A 16,117-nucleotide genomic window follows, 5' to 3' on the forward strand; every position below is an offset into this window, starting at 1 on the left:
ACTCTGAATCTATTAGAAGAGAAAATGGGAAAGAGCCTCGAACAATCAGCACAGGGGAAATTTTCCTGAACAGAACACTGATGGCTGAGGCTAAAATCAACAACTAACAAATGGGACCTCATGAAACCGAAAAAGCTTCTGTTAGGCAAAAGACACAGTCAATGTACAAATCAACAACCTACAGATTGGGGAAAGATATTTACCAACCCTATACTCAATAGAGGACTAATATTCAAAATATACAAAGAACTAAAGAAGTTAGACTCCAGAAAACCAAATAACCCAATGGGACATGTTCAGACATCCTTAATCATCAGGGAAGTGCAAATCAAAACTATTCTGAGATTACACCTTACACCAGTCAGAATGGCTAAGAACAAAAAATCAGGTGACTACACATGCTTGTGAGAATGTGGAGAAAGAGGAATTTGAAAGCTGATACATCTACTTTGGATATCAATCTGGTTGTTCCTGAGAAAATTGGAAATGGTTCTACCTGTAGACCCAGCTAAAAGCACTACTGGGCATATACCCAAAAGATGTTCCAACATATAACAAGGACCTGTATTCTACTATGTTCATTTATAATAGCCAGAAGCTAGAAACAACCGAGCTGTCCCTCAACAGAAGAATGAATACAGAAAATGTGGTTCATTTTCACAATGAAATACTACTCAACTATTTAAAAGGATGACTTCATGAATTTTTCAGGCAAATGGATGGAACTAGAAAATATCATCCTGAGTGAGGTAATCCAGACCCAAAAGAACATACATGGTATGTATTCACTGATAAATGGATATTAGCCCAAAAGTTCAGAATACCCACAATACAGCTCACAGACTATATGAAACTTAACAAGAATGAAGGGCAAAGTGTGTATGCTTCAATCCCACTTAGAAAGGGGAACAAAATAATCACAGGAGGCAGAGGGAGGGAGGGACCTGAGTGGGAAAGGGGAGAGGGACAGAAAGCAGGGACAGGATCAGGTATGGGAAGAGACAGTGGAGAAGTCCAGAGGACCAAGAAAATGAAGAGAAATATGTAGCAGTGGGGGTGGGGAACAGGGGTGAAGAGCCACTGGAAAGTCCCATATGCCAGGGATGCTAGAGGCTCCCAGGACCCAGTTCAGATGATGTTAGCTGAAATACCCAACAGTGGGGAGATGGAACTCTAATAGATAGACATGGCCCCCAGTAGAGAGATGGGCCCACCTGTCCATCTCAAAATCTTTAACCCAGAATTGTTCCTAAAGGAAATACAGAGACAAAAAATGGATCAGAGACTGAAGGAAAGGCCACCTTACCTTGGCATCCACTCTAACCACAGACACCAAACCCCGACACTATTGCTGATACCAAAAAGTGCTTGCAGACAGGAGCCTGAGAGGTCCTGCCAGTATGTAAGACAGATGCAGATACTCATAGCCAACCATTGAACTGAGCCGAGGCACCCCAATGGAAGAATTAGGGTAAGGACTGAAGGTGCTGAAGGGGGTTGTAAAGTGGAAATTTAAGGGTTTTTTTGGAAAGTCAGTTGGATGTTATTTTGCTGGAAAGGCTAAGGCAGACTCATGAAGGAATGTTTTGCTAAAGCTGACACAGGAGAGAGGATGTTCTGATAAAGCAAGCACGTGAAAGGACGCGTGATGGAAAATTCTTTGCTAATGTCACGCGTGGATTGGTCCTCCTTACACTGCATAGTTGAGCTGCATTTGTCAGGATACCATAGAGAGAAACACACCAAAACACTTCTGGTGGTGTGCTGCAGTTTGTTGCTGCTTCCCTGGACTAGAGCTGATTGGATGCACGTGCTGAGACAAGAGCCATGTTGAGGCAAGGCACGTGGAGGACACATGATGTTTAGAGGGTATAAATAGGACTCCACAGAGTGAAAGAGAGAGATCTGGGCTTGCTGGTACAGCTAGCTGTGCAATGCTTGTGGGTCTCACATCTTCACTGATCTTCACTTCCCTATGAGAGGCACAACTGAGAATTTCTCCTGGTGTTCCTGCTGGTCCCTCCTGCTGACTCCAGCCAAGGCTGAGGCCTAGCTGGTCCTGCTAGGTCCTGTCATTGCTGTTGCTAACCTGACTCTACAGACCTAGACTGCTGATGTATCTGTAAAGTGTTTGCGAGTGGGAGGAGCTGCCTCTGCCTGCTAACCTGTGAACTGAACTGCTGATTTCCAGACAACACAGACATTGCTTCAAAGAACCTTTCTAAACAGGTCCACTTTCCCCATTATCCTTTATTTTCCACTACCTCTTCTGGATGGTGAGTTACAAGGATGGTTAAAGCATTTAAGAACCATCATTAAAAATAGGACTTGAAAAAATTAAAGTTACAGGATTGCAAGCCCATGGGAAGAACAACAGTATCAACTAACTGTGCCCCTCAGAACTCCCAGGGACTAAACCCCCAACCAAAGAGTATACTGAGTCTGCCCATGGCTCCCACTACATATGTAGCAGAGGACTGCTTTATCTGGCATCAATGGAAGGGGAGGCCCTCAGTCCTGTGTAGGCTTGTTGCCCCAGAGAAGGGGGATGCTGGAGGGGTCAGGCAGGAATGGGTGGGTAGGTAGGGGAGCACCCTCTTAAAGACAAAGGAGAGGGAAGAAAGCATGGAGCTTTGTGGAGGGGAGAACTGGAAGGAGGAAAACATTTGAAATGTAAATATATAAAATAATTTTTAAAGGACTTTAAGTCACATGTTTTAAAAACTAGTCATATCTAACTAATCTCCCCAAAGCACTCACTTTGAGCTGTAGGTCCTCAGAGCTCTCTGGTGACATGTACAAAGACAGCAGGACTGGCAGCGTGTTTGTGACAGCCACAGCCCTGGCATGCTCTGGAGTGTGTCTTCCCAGCTGCCCCAAGGCCCAGGCAGCAGCAGCCTTAATATGATCTTCTGGTTCTTCTGACAGGCAGATTGACAACTGGGGTACACCCTGCCAGGGACCCAAACAGCAAATGTTATATATAAACCTAGAGTGGACTTGATGAATCTTCCCTGTCTCTCAGCCATTAAAAGGACTTACTTTGGCCTTCATCCCTCTCTCCTAAAAAGGCCTGCCGTTTAGAGTAACAAACTAACTAGAACCAAATTGTATTAATTATCTATAACAAGCTAACTTAACTACCCTGGTATCTCTATTAATTTTTACTGCCCAGATTGAGAGACATTCAAAAGAACAGGTGCCACACAGCAGGCAAAACCAAATGCTACTGTAACCAACTAAAACTGTTCTATGATCATAAAACATTCATATTCCCTTGTTTAAAAAGTTAACCAAAGACTGAAGATAGAGCCCTTGCCAGGGTGCATGCAAACCTGGGTTCAATCTTCCTCAACATGCCACACTCACACATCACACACACACACACAAATTTAATTTTTACCAATTATAGTAAAGCTGAGAACATTATGACAGACTAAAATCACAATAATATGAGCAAGTGGACTGTAGCCTCCCATAAGCCTGAAGCAGGCTAAGCCAGAACTTGACCTTGTTGCCACTAAAGAGATTATCTAGAGTGGAGCCTTCCTCCCTAGATTACTCTATTGTTGAGCAAAGTTGCTGTTCCTCTTCAAGATACTGCTACCTGCTGAGAGCCCCCCCCCCCCCCCCAGCTATTCTGAAGACTACGGCCCTATTCTGCACGTCATCACCTGCAGCTGGTTCCAGGCTCCAAGGATAAATTGACAGGAATGGACTTTCCCCCCCTCTTTTATAAAGCGTGTCCACCATTGAAGCTTTGAACCTTGAGCAGACTAGTTGTCTTGGTTCCATTATTTCTCAACCCGCCTAGGCTCCCTCTTCTCTTTCAGTTCCAAGATGCCTTCCAGGCTCGAACCCGGACATGTGAGCCACTGGCCGGCCCCAACAGTGGACTATATATCACTAATATCTTTCTCGAAGTCACACATGTTTATAACCTAAGTAAAGTTTTGCTCATCCTAACACATTGAAGGTTTACATAGGAATGAAAAATTTTTTACACTAGTAGCATATGCTTACATTTCTATCTTAAGCATTAATGTTAACTAAATAGTAAAGACATAACTAACTTAAACACCTCAAACACATTACAGTTTGTGTCCCTAAGGAAAACAAAATTTTTATTCCAGACTCTTGGTAAGCATATTGTTTCTATTTTGAGACTGTAATAATTACCTCAAATTTAGTACCAAAAATTCTTCTCAGTATCAAAAGGTCATGATACCAATTAAAGGTTAAAATGACTGGGCATATTTACGCCCCTCCACCTTACTGGTTGTAGTTCAATTTCCTGAAGAGACCTACCATAGTCTTTCATCTGTTTTTTTTTTTTTTTTCTTTCCCTGCGTTCATCAATACAAAAGCCCAGACCTATCTTCAGAGTGATGTAACACTCTAAAGAGCCCACACTTCTAGATGTAATAAGACTGAGGGAAAGGAGAGGCAAAGAGCTCATGGACTCAACCCCTAGCTCTGCCTTACAGGCCCACTGGTTCTAAGTACATGGTGACATGAGGAGTTATAGGGTGCCATTAAATATTAGGCACCTCCCTTTCCTCCCTCCAAACCTTTCCATTTAACCCTCCTTGCTCTCTTTCAAATTCATGGCCTCTTTTTTCATTAATTGATGGTGGTGGTGGATGTGTTTCTAAATACATGGATACGATCTGCCCAGTTGGTATAATTTTATTTGTATGTATATGTTTTCAGAGCTGACCATTTTGAATTGGGAAATTGGTGTACAGATAGAGAAAATTATATAATTATAATCTCAAAAATGAACTGGTTTGTTTTGTTTGTTTTAGTGTTAAGACATTATTACTAGGACAAGGAGAGAGTGCTACCTTGCTCTGTGCTTTATCTCAAACTCCTGCCACCATTTTGATCTCCAGGAAAGTGGAAAACCACAGGCAGGACTGACAGCCTCCTTCACCACAGAGGGGCAGGCATCCCTGCTACTTGAGCTGGATGCCTGGGAGGCAATCAATTGCTGCACTTGTACCCTTCTTCCCAAATGAAAGCTAAGGACCAAAAACCCTAGTCATATCCTACGGCCACTCATCTAAAAAAAACTGGAGTGCTCTAGTCACTGCCATGGCCTGCAATAACAGAAGAACAAAAACAACAGCAGGACAAAAAGACACAGCATCTTCATGAACAGACAGAAGATAATGCTCTGAGGCTGCTCTTCATCCTCATTAGCAGGTTAAGTAGGCACACGCCTTCCATCTGTGCTGCTGACCGGATGCCCTCGAGGCCCACCAGGGGCTGTGAGCACATAGCCTCTGGAGCATTCATCAGGAGATCAATATTTCTGCATGTTCTATGAGCATCGACTATACCCAGACTGCTCTACATAGTGAGTTTATACAAAGTCATAGATTGATATAAGTCAAAACTAAAATAACACCCAGAGCCCTGCTGCCTGCTGTGTGTCCATGCTTACAGCCTGTACCCAAGGAAGGAAGCCATTTGTGAGATCAATCTCTATAGCCAAGTGAAAGGAAGGGGAGAGATGTAGAGACCACTGAGAACAGACAAAAATGACTAACGGTCCAGTCATTTATAACGGGTTCTTCTTTATCTTGTTCAGTTTGGTTTTGATTCTTGAGACAGGGTCTACTATAAAGACGCAACTGACTTGGAACTCATAAGATGCACTCAGCTCCCAAGTGCTAGGATTAAAGGCATGTGCCACAACTCAGCTGTAATGTCTTTAACCATAGTGTGCTGGCATGTTTGTAAATATCCAGATTAATCCTTTAATATATACATATACTTAACAGGTAAGTTTCAGATAACAGTGATACTTAAAAGTGGTGATGATTATTGGAATAAGACGCTGAGTAAAACATTTTATGTGACCTCAGCTTTTTTAAAGGTAAGCAAGGAAGCATGGTGACAAGTACTGAACTCAACAGCAGAGCAAATGAAAAAATGGGTAATTGTTTTTCACCACTTTGTTCAGTTATACTTTCTCTAATGATGGAGAACATCAACTTACGGTTCCACCATAGGTTAGCCTACTACATGACTAAGTGTGAAGTGAGCACACCTTGGAGATGATCACCGCCATGGCCAGGTTCTCAGAATGAGCAGCCACGTAACCCAGCATCATGATGCCAGGCAGCCGTATGTTCCCTTTGCAGGACCCAATGCAATCGATCACGGCAGCCACGCCTCCTGCATTAACAATCAGCTGCGAGAGCTAATGGAAAAAGAACAAGAGCCCATGAACAACATGAGATGCTCTTTAAATACAGCTTGACTACACTTTATTTAGGACTGAAAAAAAAAACACAACTGATAAAAATTGAAATATGACTTATAGAAACAATTGTCATTCCTAAAGAGACATATGAAAACATTCTTGCTGTTTACAGTCACTGTGAAGAACCTTGTTCTGTAATTCAATTTTTTCCACATCAATGGGAAAATCTCTGTCCCTGTTATAATTAATGTTAAAATTCTTCATCTAAAGCTAGTTCATAACTAGCTACTTATTCAGCTTATATTAATCACTGAAAACTCAGACACTGGGAATAGTCTAACCCACTTTCCTGTTTGCTGGCAAGACTACAAAGCTGAGTGTACTTCAATATTACAAAAAATTCCATACAAATAAAGGTAAATGAAACACAGAGACTAGTATGTAATAAAATTAAAACTGGATAAGCAAAGCATGCCCAGAAAAAGGATAGAACACACGCTTGCTTTTTGAGGGGTATTCTTCACACATAAATCAAGTCTTGACCTTGGGCCAGGAGACCTTTGTGGTCAGATCCAATCCAGAATGGAACATACCACCACCTCGTTGCTCCTAGCTGATATAAAATGTTGAGGGTGGCAGAGGTCCACAGACACTACAACTAGAAAGGAAAGCTATAAGTGATTAGAAATAGTATTTTAAACTCCAACTAAATTACTACAATTCAATGGTTCTCAACTGAAGAGAACTTTGTGCCCTACAGACTATTTAGCAATGTAGAGCTACTTTTTGATTGCACCACTTCGGACAGGAGTAATGCACTCAGGGCCAGGAATGCTGCATTCACTAAAACAAAATAAAGTTGCATCTTGATGTTTACTTTTCAGTTGGGTTTTTTTGGTTGGTTGGTTGGTTGGTTGGTTGGTTGGTTAGTTGGTTGGTTTTTGGTTTTGGTTTTGGTTTTGGTTTACCTCAGGCGTGTGTTTTGCAATCTCTCTGATTAAGGTGCAAGCATTTTTCTTCACATATTCATCTTTGTCCTTCAGGCAGGTTAGTACAACAGGGAAAATCTCTGCTTCAACAACCATCTCTGCCAAGTCCACAGAATGCTTTGCAATCTGACTGAGAGCTGAGAGGACCTGGCGCTGTCAGGCAGAAAAGAAATGAAAAAAAAAAAAATTATACAGAATCCAACAGCCAACCTCATAATTCAGATGTAGTTTTAAAAGATTTATAATATCCCATGCGGTGATGGTTTTGAAGGTATGGAGAAATTATGAAGAGCAGCTGAGGCTTGGCACCATGTGGCAGGGAGTCTCCCTAGAGGGAGACCGGAAGATGCTATTGGTGAAGGTATAGCCTCAGTTACAAAGGAAACACTAGTACAAAAGAGGTCTTTGGGGAAAGCTGAGATTTGGCATCACATGGCAGGTAGGAGTTACTTGAGAGACCAGGAGAGGCCATTGGTGAAGAGTACAGACTCAGTTATAGGGACGACTCTACTGTATTGGAGTTACAAAGGACGAGGGCAGGTGTGGAGTGAAGCTTGCCTGAGCCTTCTAGACAAGCTGTGTGTGTTACAGATAGCAGAGCTGCAGAGGTGCCTTTGGAGATCAGAAGATCATGAGTGGGTCCCGATACCAAACATCGATTGACTTAAAATGTTGAGTTTGGTTTTGTTTTCATCTGATGTACCCTGGTTTTTCCATCTTGGAATAAAAAAAGTATTTTTCCCATACACAAAAAAAGCCCACAGTTCAGAGACCCTGGATTTTTAAAGAGATAGTGGGGTTTTAAAGTGTTCGAGGTGATAAAGACTATGGGACTTTTGGAATTGTAGGATATTTTATATTATGACATTGATATTAGATCTTGGGGACAAGCAAGAGAGAAAAGGTTAGTTTCAAGTGATGTGCTTATATGTCAAAGTTAGAAAAAATGGAATTTCATAGTTAGCCCCAGCTGTCAGCTTGACACAGCCCTATGGTCACCTAGGAACAGGGAACATCAAATGAAGAATTGAACAGATTGGATTGGCCTATGGACATATCTGTGAAGCAGAGTCTTCATTGCTAATTGATGTAGGAAATTTCAACTCACTGTGGGCAGTGCTATCCCTAAGCAGAGAGACCTGAGCTATTAAAGAAGGAAGAGGACGACGACGATGATGATGACAACAAGAAGGACAGGAAGAAGAGAAAGCAGAGGAGGAAGGGGAAGAAGAAGAAGGGGAGAGAATAGAAGGGGAGGGGAAGGGGAGGGGAGGGGAAGGGGAGGGGAGGGGGAGGGAAGGGGAAGGAGAAGGAGGAGGAGGGGAAGGAGGAGGGGAGAGGGAGGGGAGGGGGGAGAAGGGGAGGGGAAGATGAAGAAGAAAGAACGAAGAACGAAAAAGAAGAAAGAAGAAGAAAGGAAGAAAGCCAGGAAAGGGGGCGAGTAATAATAAGCTTTCCTCTTTAATCCCAGCACTTGGGAGGCAGAGGCAGGCAGATTTCTGAGTCCGAGGCCAGCCTGGTCTACAAAGTGAGTTCCAGGACAGCCAGGGCTATACAGAGAAACCCTGTCTCAAAAAATCAATAATAATAATAATAATAATAATAATAATAATAATAAGCTTTCCTCTGTGGTCTCTCCTTCAGTTCCTGCCTCCAGGTTCCAGCCTTGAGCTCCTGCCTCAGCTTCCCTTAATGATATGGACACCTATCTACCCCTGCACCAAGCTACTTTCCTCATGGTGTTTTTCTCATAGCAGCAGCAAACAAAACACAGTTTTCCCAATCCTGTCTTAATTGTATACCCACTATAGCATTATTTTCACATATTAGACCAACTACATAATATATTTGTATGTTTTCAATTATATTTACTAATTCTTTTACTATGTAACGCTAACCTGTACATGCTTTCATTTTCTTAGACTGTGAAAGCACTGCCTTGTCTGCCTCATGACATCATTTTTATTACCTTCAGTTTTGCATCAGGGTTGAGGATCATCTGGGCTAAGTGAGCAATAGCTCCTGCGTCCACCACCGTCTGTGCTAACTCTGGGGAGTGCTTTGAGATATCACTGAGGGCCGAGGCAGCGATCCTTTTCAAAGCAATTTCTGGCTCCTGGATACAAAGGACTAAAAGAGGAATTGCTCCTGCATCCACCACGGCTTGAGATAATTCTGTTGGGCCAAGAAAAGTGAGTGAGTGAATGTGTGCATGTGGGTGACTGATGCCAGCCAGTTTTCACAAGACACAATAAGTAGAAAGGATGAGGGTGTATTTGACTCTATTGACAACTGCATTTGAAGATGGGATGGTGTGGGTGGTCACTGCCTCTCTCTCACCCACCACACACCCCTGAGGGAAACAAAAAAGAATTCCAAGCAAGATTTGTATAATTAATACAATATTCATTGTTTCTGTTAGTTATTGACCATTGGACATGGTGGTACATGCCTCCTTAAAAGGTAAGGCAAGAAGATCAGTTCAGGGCCAGACTCAGAACATAGTAAGTTTGAGGCTAGCCTAGGCTACAAGAGACCCTATCTCAAAAAGAAACTCATACCACACAGATCAAACACTGGGCTTAGAAGAATTGAGCCCAAATTGACCCGAAGTCTTGTCTCTGAGGACTAGATCTCATATCAGAAGGTGCCATGTAACAGTCAAAATAAAAAAGCAATCAACAGTGCTACTAGCTGTAAAGCTTGTGAACCATGATAATGACCAGACAACAGATACCCCTGATAGTGCAAGAGTGGTACCTTTATCTTGTGGGTGACCAACAGCTGTCGAACTGAATTTAAGGTCTGATCAATAGGAGGGAATTTATGGCTGGAACTGTAAACCTAAACAACTACCATGGGCTAGAGAGTTATAGAGCCCAGACCCTCCATTTTCCTAAATCAATGCACTCTCTTACTAGATTCTAAGTACGTATCCTTGTACTCAGCAGAGGAAACTTTTACAGAAATCCACAACTGATCAAAATATGGAGAATAACTGACCAACTGTAGGGTACTCAGCTCCAAATGATATATCTACCATGCAACTCCTCCACCTAGAGCTTAGGCAAAAGCACTGGAGATGGGGCAAGACTGTAAGAGCCAGAGTTCATATTACAGGAGTGCACATGGCCAGGCGTGGATTTTATGTGCACACGGGAATCAAACTCAGATTTTCATGTTTGTGTCACGAGCAATTTTACCACTGATTCTACCAACCTAGCAAATCAGTATGTGTGTTTGTGTGCATGCATGCACACATGTGCACAATAATAATAATTTTAAAACAAGTCATTAATTTGAAAGGAATTTCGAGTATGTAGTAGGAGATATAGAGGGGGTGGAAATAATAAAAATATAGTCTCATGTATGAAATTCTCAAAAAAATACTAAAAAGGTTAATTAAACAAAAAATTCCATTTGACTTAAATTAACATCTTTTTAACATGTATATACTGGAATATAATAGGCCTAACATTTTTGTCACTGCACTGGCTGGTTTTGTGTCAATTTGACATGAGCTGGAGTTATCACAGAGAAAGGAGCCTCAGTTGAGAAAATGCTTACATAAGATCCAGCTGTAAGGCATTTTCTCAATTAGTGATCAACGGGGGAGGGCCCCTTGTGGGTGGTGCCATCTCTAGTCTGGTAGTCTTGGTTCTATAAGAGAGCAGGCTGAGCAAGCCAGGGGAAGCAAGCCAGTAAGTAAAATCCCTCCATGGCCTCTGCATCAGCTCCTGCTTCCTGACCTGCTTAGTTCCAGTCCTGACTTCCTTGGTGATGAACAGCAGTATGGAAGTGTAAGCTGAATAAACCCTTTCCTCCCCAACTTGCTTCTTGGTCATGGTGTTTGTGCAGGAATAGAAACCCTGACAACTAAGACAGGTATGAAGATAGAACTAATTCTACTCATGGGTAGAATCTTACTCAGTGCTTTCCAATCTCATAATGATTTCTGAGAGAAAATTACAACTCTAAAAATACAGTTAAGGCTGGCGATGAAATTCAGTGCCAGGTGCTTGGCAAGCATGACTGAGGCTCTGTGCTCCATCCCTAGCAAAAACAAATAAATAAACCATCAGCAAAAACAAAGCCATGGGGAGAAAGAAGTAAGCAGCACCTCTCCATGGCCTCGGCATCAGGTCCTGCCTCCAGGCTCTTGACTGGTTTGATTTCCTATCCTGACTCCCTTTGATGATGAACTGTGATGTGGAAACATGCCAAATAAGCCCTTTCCTCCCAAAGCTGCTCTGGTCCTGGTGTTTCATCATAGCAATAGTAATCCTAGTGAAGACAGAGAGCTAGTTAGGGAAAGGAAAAGGATTAGTGGGAGGCAGACCATAGCGGGTAATAGAGGTTGGAGGGAGCAAGGTGGGTAAACCAAAATACAGTGTGTATGTGTGTGTGTTAATGAAGTCTATTGTTGCATATCATTAGCATATGCTAATTATAAAAAGAAAAAATGCTGCCTAATTTCCCAATGGGTAGTAAATAACAGGCCTAAATGAGCCTATTTAGACACCAAACTCTAGATGCTATGAAATGAATTTTAATATATTGATTTTAAAGCCTTCTGACAATAATATTCTTTCTCAGATTAATGTTATTTAGTCCTACTTCTTTCTTGTCTCTAATGGTGTTGCTATGTTTCTAGGTTGCCACCAGTATTATCAGGAACAGATAGTATGATCAAGTAGTTAACATGGACTTGGGCATCAGAATTAAACCCCAATTCTGATGCTACCATCCACATAATCTAAGGCATCCTCTCTAAGTTACACGATTTGGTAAGGAGACAAGCACCTAAACAAGCTGAAATGCAGGGTGCCGAGCCAGGCTCATAATTATTCAGTACACAGTAGCTGCCATTTCATACATAAACACAATGAAAAGAAACTGTGAGTTTTGAAAAGGCATCTTAATTCCACTAGCTGTAATACAAACATGTAGTTCTTTATAACTTATATCTATATGAAAACTTACAGTATTATAAATAAATGTATAGTGAGTGTATTATGTGATTTTATCATTTAAAACAACTTATAACAAAGACTAGATGAATTGTCATGGGGTGACAATCCAACATATATTCATTAACAAACAAATTTCAAGGATATTTTTTATTTTACTGGTTGATTTGGGATATTTTTTTTTGGTTGGTTTTGTTTACTTCGGTTTAAAGGCAGGACCTCACAGAGCAGTAGTTCAGCTTGGTCCTGAGCTTGTAATCTTTCTGCTTCAGCTTCCTGTATGCCAGGATTATAAGCATGCAACATTATGACTGGCTACCAAAGCCTTTGAGGACCAATCCCACTCCAAATAGCTGGACTGCCATTCAAACATGATTTTCACCAAATATACAGTCAACCTGAAACTCAATCTACTGTTTATTAACACTGAATAATGTCATAAATCTAGAGTTTCCTTGTTTCCAAATATTCCCCATTACCTGTGTTGTGTCTTGCAATGTATCCGAGTGCCCAGGCTGCAGCCTCCTTGACCCCAGGGTCAAAATCCTCCAAGCAGATCACCAGTGTATCCAGAGCTCCGCAGTCAACTATGGCCTGGGCCAGCTGAGGAGAGTGTTTCCCAACTGCTCTCAACACAAAGGCAGCTGCCTTCTTGTAAAAACGCTAACAGGGAAAAGAACAGAACAAACCAAAGAAACTTTAAAATTACTTTAAAGAGAGCTCAATGAACCTGGAATACAAAAAGATAAAAACTTAGCCTGAAAAATCACATTGATTCTTTTTTTTTAAGATTTATTTATTTATTTTATGTAAGTACACTGTAGCTGTCCTCAGACACTCCAGAAGAGGGCATCAGATCTCATTACAGATGGCTGTGAGCCACCATGTGGTTGCTGGGATTTGAACTCAGGACCTTTGGAAGAGCAGTCAGTGCTCTTAACCACTGAGCCATCTCTCCAGCCCCACATTGATTTTTTGAAAACCTCCCACTACTCCTTTTTGGTAAACTGAAAATAAGGTGTGTTTAAATTTACATTTTCAAATATCTTACACTTAAGTATGCATTTAGAAATTGTAAAAATCAAATATAAGCATAATGTTGAAAGTGATAAGAGTTCTTGATACTGAAAGGTATTGTTTAACTCATGGGAACACTTGGACTTTCCAAATGTTACTGTATTATCAGCTAACTCATTTCTGTTATTTGCTTTCAGTCTCTAAGCATGGCAGGACTCTCATGACCTCAACTCATTTTCCTGGTATTCCAAGTTATCCTGAAATAACAGTCAGGTTTCAAGATGTTCTTAGATGTTCTTATGTGGTAAACATAAGGTAAAATAGTCATAAATTTAAATTTCTCCTGGTAAGGAAATAAGCTAAACAGTAGAATACAAGCTAATATGTTATTGAGTTAATATGAGAGTATATTGACTCTTTTAGAGATGTGTTTTCTGGATAGAAATGTAGTTGCCTATATAAACTTGTGAGCATGAAGGTCCTTCTGTCCACAGATCTCTAGGGAAACCAGGAAAGCTAAGCACATGGGATTGCCCTCTCAAAGGAAAGAATATATAACATTTTTCCATCCAGAAGGCTGCGAATTGGAAGTGATTAACAGTCTGCTAATCTGAGTTATCTGTAGGGCCAGGCCATATCAAGATCCTACAACCAGGACCAGAGGCCGGTAATAGCTCAAATGACCTCTATGCTATGACTAAGACCAGGCCAGCAGCTTATGCATGCCCTAATTCTTCACATGACCTGTAATTCCTTACAAAAATGTATGATGGAATTTTCTTTTTTACTGTGTAAGTAAAAAGTTTCCCTCAAATTGATGGTTTCTTCATTATTATTATTATTATTATTATTATTGTTACATACATATATAATGAATATATATAAATATAACACTAAGTTTGTTTACAGTGGCTTATATCTATACAACTTCAGAGCTGATGTTCTCACAGTATGTCATATGTCACTAGTGTAAAAAAAAAATACTATGTTAGTAATAGTGTTTTCTTTGGTATGTTTTCTGAAATTTCTTTTGTTTTTTGTTTTTTGTTTTTTTTTTTTTTGAGGCAGGGTTTCTCTGTATAGCTCTGGCTGTCCTGGGACTCATTTTGTAGACCAGGCTGGCCTCGAGCTCAGAAATCCGCCTGCCTCTGCCTCCCAAGTGCTGGGATTAAAGGTGTGTGCCATCACAACCAGCGCTGAAATTTCTTAAGTTATATCACTAATTTATATTTTATATTCTTTTTAAAAAATTATATTTCCTTTTTAAAATCTAAAAGAAAGTTTTCATTCTAATCATTTACATTCCACAAATTTTTAAATTATTTTTTAATTTTATTGGGTATTTTATTTACATTTCAAATGTTATACCCTTTCCAGATTCCCCACCCCCAGAAACTCCGTATCCCATTCCCCTTCCCCCTGCTTCTATGAAGGTGTTCCCTGATCCACTCCGGCCACCCTCCCTGGCATCACCCTACACTGGGGCATCGAACCTTCACAGGACCCCACTCTCCTCCCACTGATGCCTGACAAGGCCATCCTCTACTACATGTGCAGCTGGAGCCATGGATCCCTCCATGTTTACTCCTTGGTTCGTGGTTTAGTCCCTGGGAGCTTTGTGGGATCTGGTTGGTTGATATTGTTGTTCTTCCTATGGGGTTGCAAATCCCTTCACCTCCTTCAGTCCTTTCTCTAGCTCCTCCATTGGGGACCTTGTGCTCAGTCCAAGAGTTGGCTGTGAGCAGCTACCTCTGTATTTGTCAGGCACTGGCAGAGCCTCTCAGGAGACAGCTCTGTCAGCACCTGTCAGCAAGCACTTGTTAGAATCCACAATTGTTTCTGGGTTTGGTGACTGTATATGGGATGGGTCCACAGGTGGGGCAGTCTCTGGATGGTCATGCCTTCAGTCTCTGCTCCAAACTTTGTCTCTGTAACTCCTTCCATGGTTTTTTGTTTTTGCATGAGCCCACAGAGGCACTTCCTTCTCCCACACCATACTGTGCCTCCACCATGAGTATCCCTTTGTGAGCCTATGTACTGCAGGCTTTGCATAGAGATCTCTGACCCGGCTGGGTACGAGGGTTCAGGCAAAGGGGAAAGATTAAAAACAGGGAGGTGGAATCATCTCCACTGCCTCCACTGCTGCAGCTGCTTCTACCTCAGTCTCTGTCAATGCCGCCTCAGTAGCTCCAAGAGGCTGCACCTGTAGTCGCCCTGCACTGAGTCAGGCAGAGCTGAGCCAACAAGAGGACAACTAGACAGCGAGGAGTGTGGGGGAGCTTCTGGTGGCATTTCAGGAGAGCAGACCTCTTCCCAAGTGGCAGCTCTTATGACAGAAGCTCTCAGAAGACAGTAGTTCTCACACCGTTATTCCTTCTAGATAGGATTCTTATATACAGTTTGGGGATGGGTCAGGGTCTGACAGCAGGTACTTCCCATTGGCTTGGTCTGAGAGCTTGGGGATACCTTATCTGCATCTGGGAGGGCTTGGAGTGCTGCTCCTACATGGCTGATGGTCACAGACCTCTCTACAGGGGGCTGTGGAGGATTGTAGCTATGTGACAGGAGCCAGGGGCCCAGGAGCATGGCAGAATGCCTACCATCCCTTGCAGGGTTATCCCCTGTGGAGTCACTGGAGTTTTAAGCCTGAACTGGACCACAGACTAGGCTGCCTATCACAGCCCACTGCCTCACAATCCCTGGCTTCTTTTTCTTTTTTATAAAACACAAATATATATATATATATATATATATATATATATATATATATATATATGCATATATGTATATATATGTGTGTGTGTATAGTTGTGTTATTATATATTATAATGTGTATTGTATTTATATACATATACAGGAAAAGCAAATTAATAGCAGGAATTTTTCCTAAAATGAAATTCTCCTCAGCCTTGTTTAAAGGAGCAAAT

General features: G+C 41.6%; 1 protein-coding gene across 2 annotated transcripts in view; it reads right to left on the bottom strand.

The window, feature by feature from the left end:
- The window catches only part of Spag6l (sperm associated antigen 6-like), a 76,348-nt gene that overhangs the window by 21,547 nt on the left and 38,684 nt on the right, over positions 1-16,117 (bottom strand). The window contains exons 4-8 of one of the 2 annotated variants that reach the window (NM_015773.2): positions 12,653-12,836; positions 9,173-9,378; positions 7,183-7,356; positions 6,059-6,211; positions 2,761-2,952 (exon numbers count right to left, since the gene is read on the bottom strand). In NM_015773.2, the coding sequence (NP_056588.1) occupies positions 2,761-2,952; positions 6,059-6,211; positions 7,183-7,356; positions 9,173-9,378; positions 12,653-12,836 (909 nt within the window). The remainder of the gene's footprint in view (positions 1-2,760; positions 2,953-6,058; positions 6,212-7,182; positions 7,357-9,172; positions 9,379-12,652; positions 12,837-16,117) is intronic. The other variant, XM_017317063.2, reaches the window with a different exon arrangement.

Source organism: Mus musculus, chromosome 16 (genome assembly GCF_000001635.26).
Source record: "Mus musculus strain C57BL/6J chromosome 16, GRCm38.p6 C57BL/6J".
Classification (NCBI taxonomy): Eukaryota; Metazoa; Chordata; class Mammalia; order Rodentia; family Muridae; genus Mus; species Mus musculus.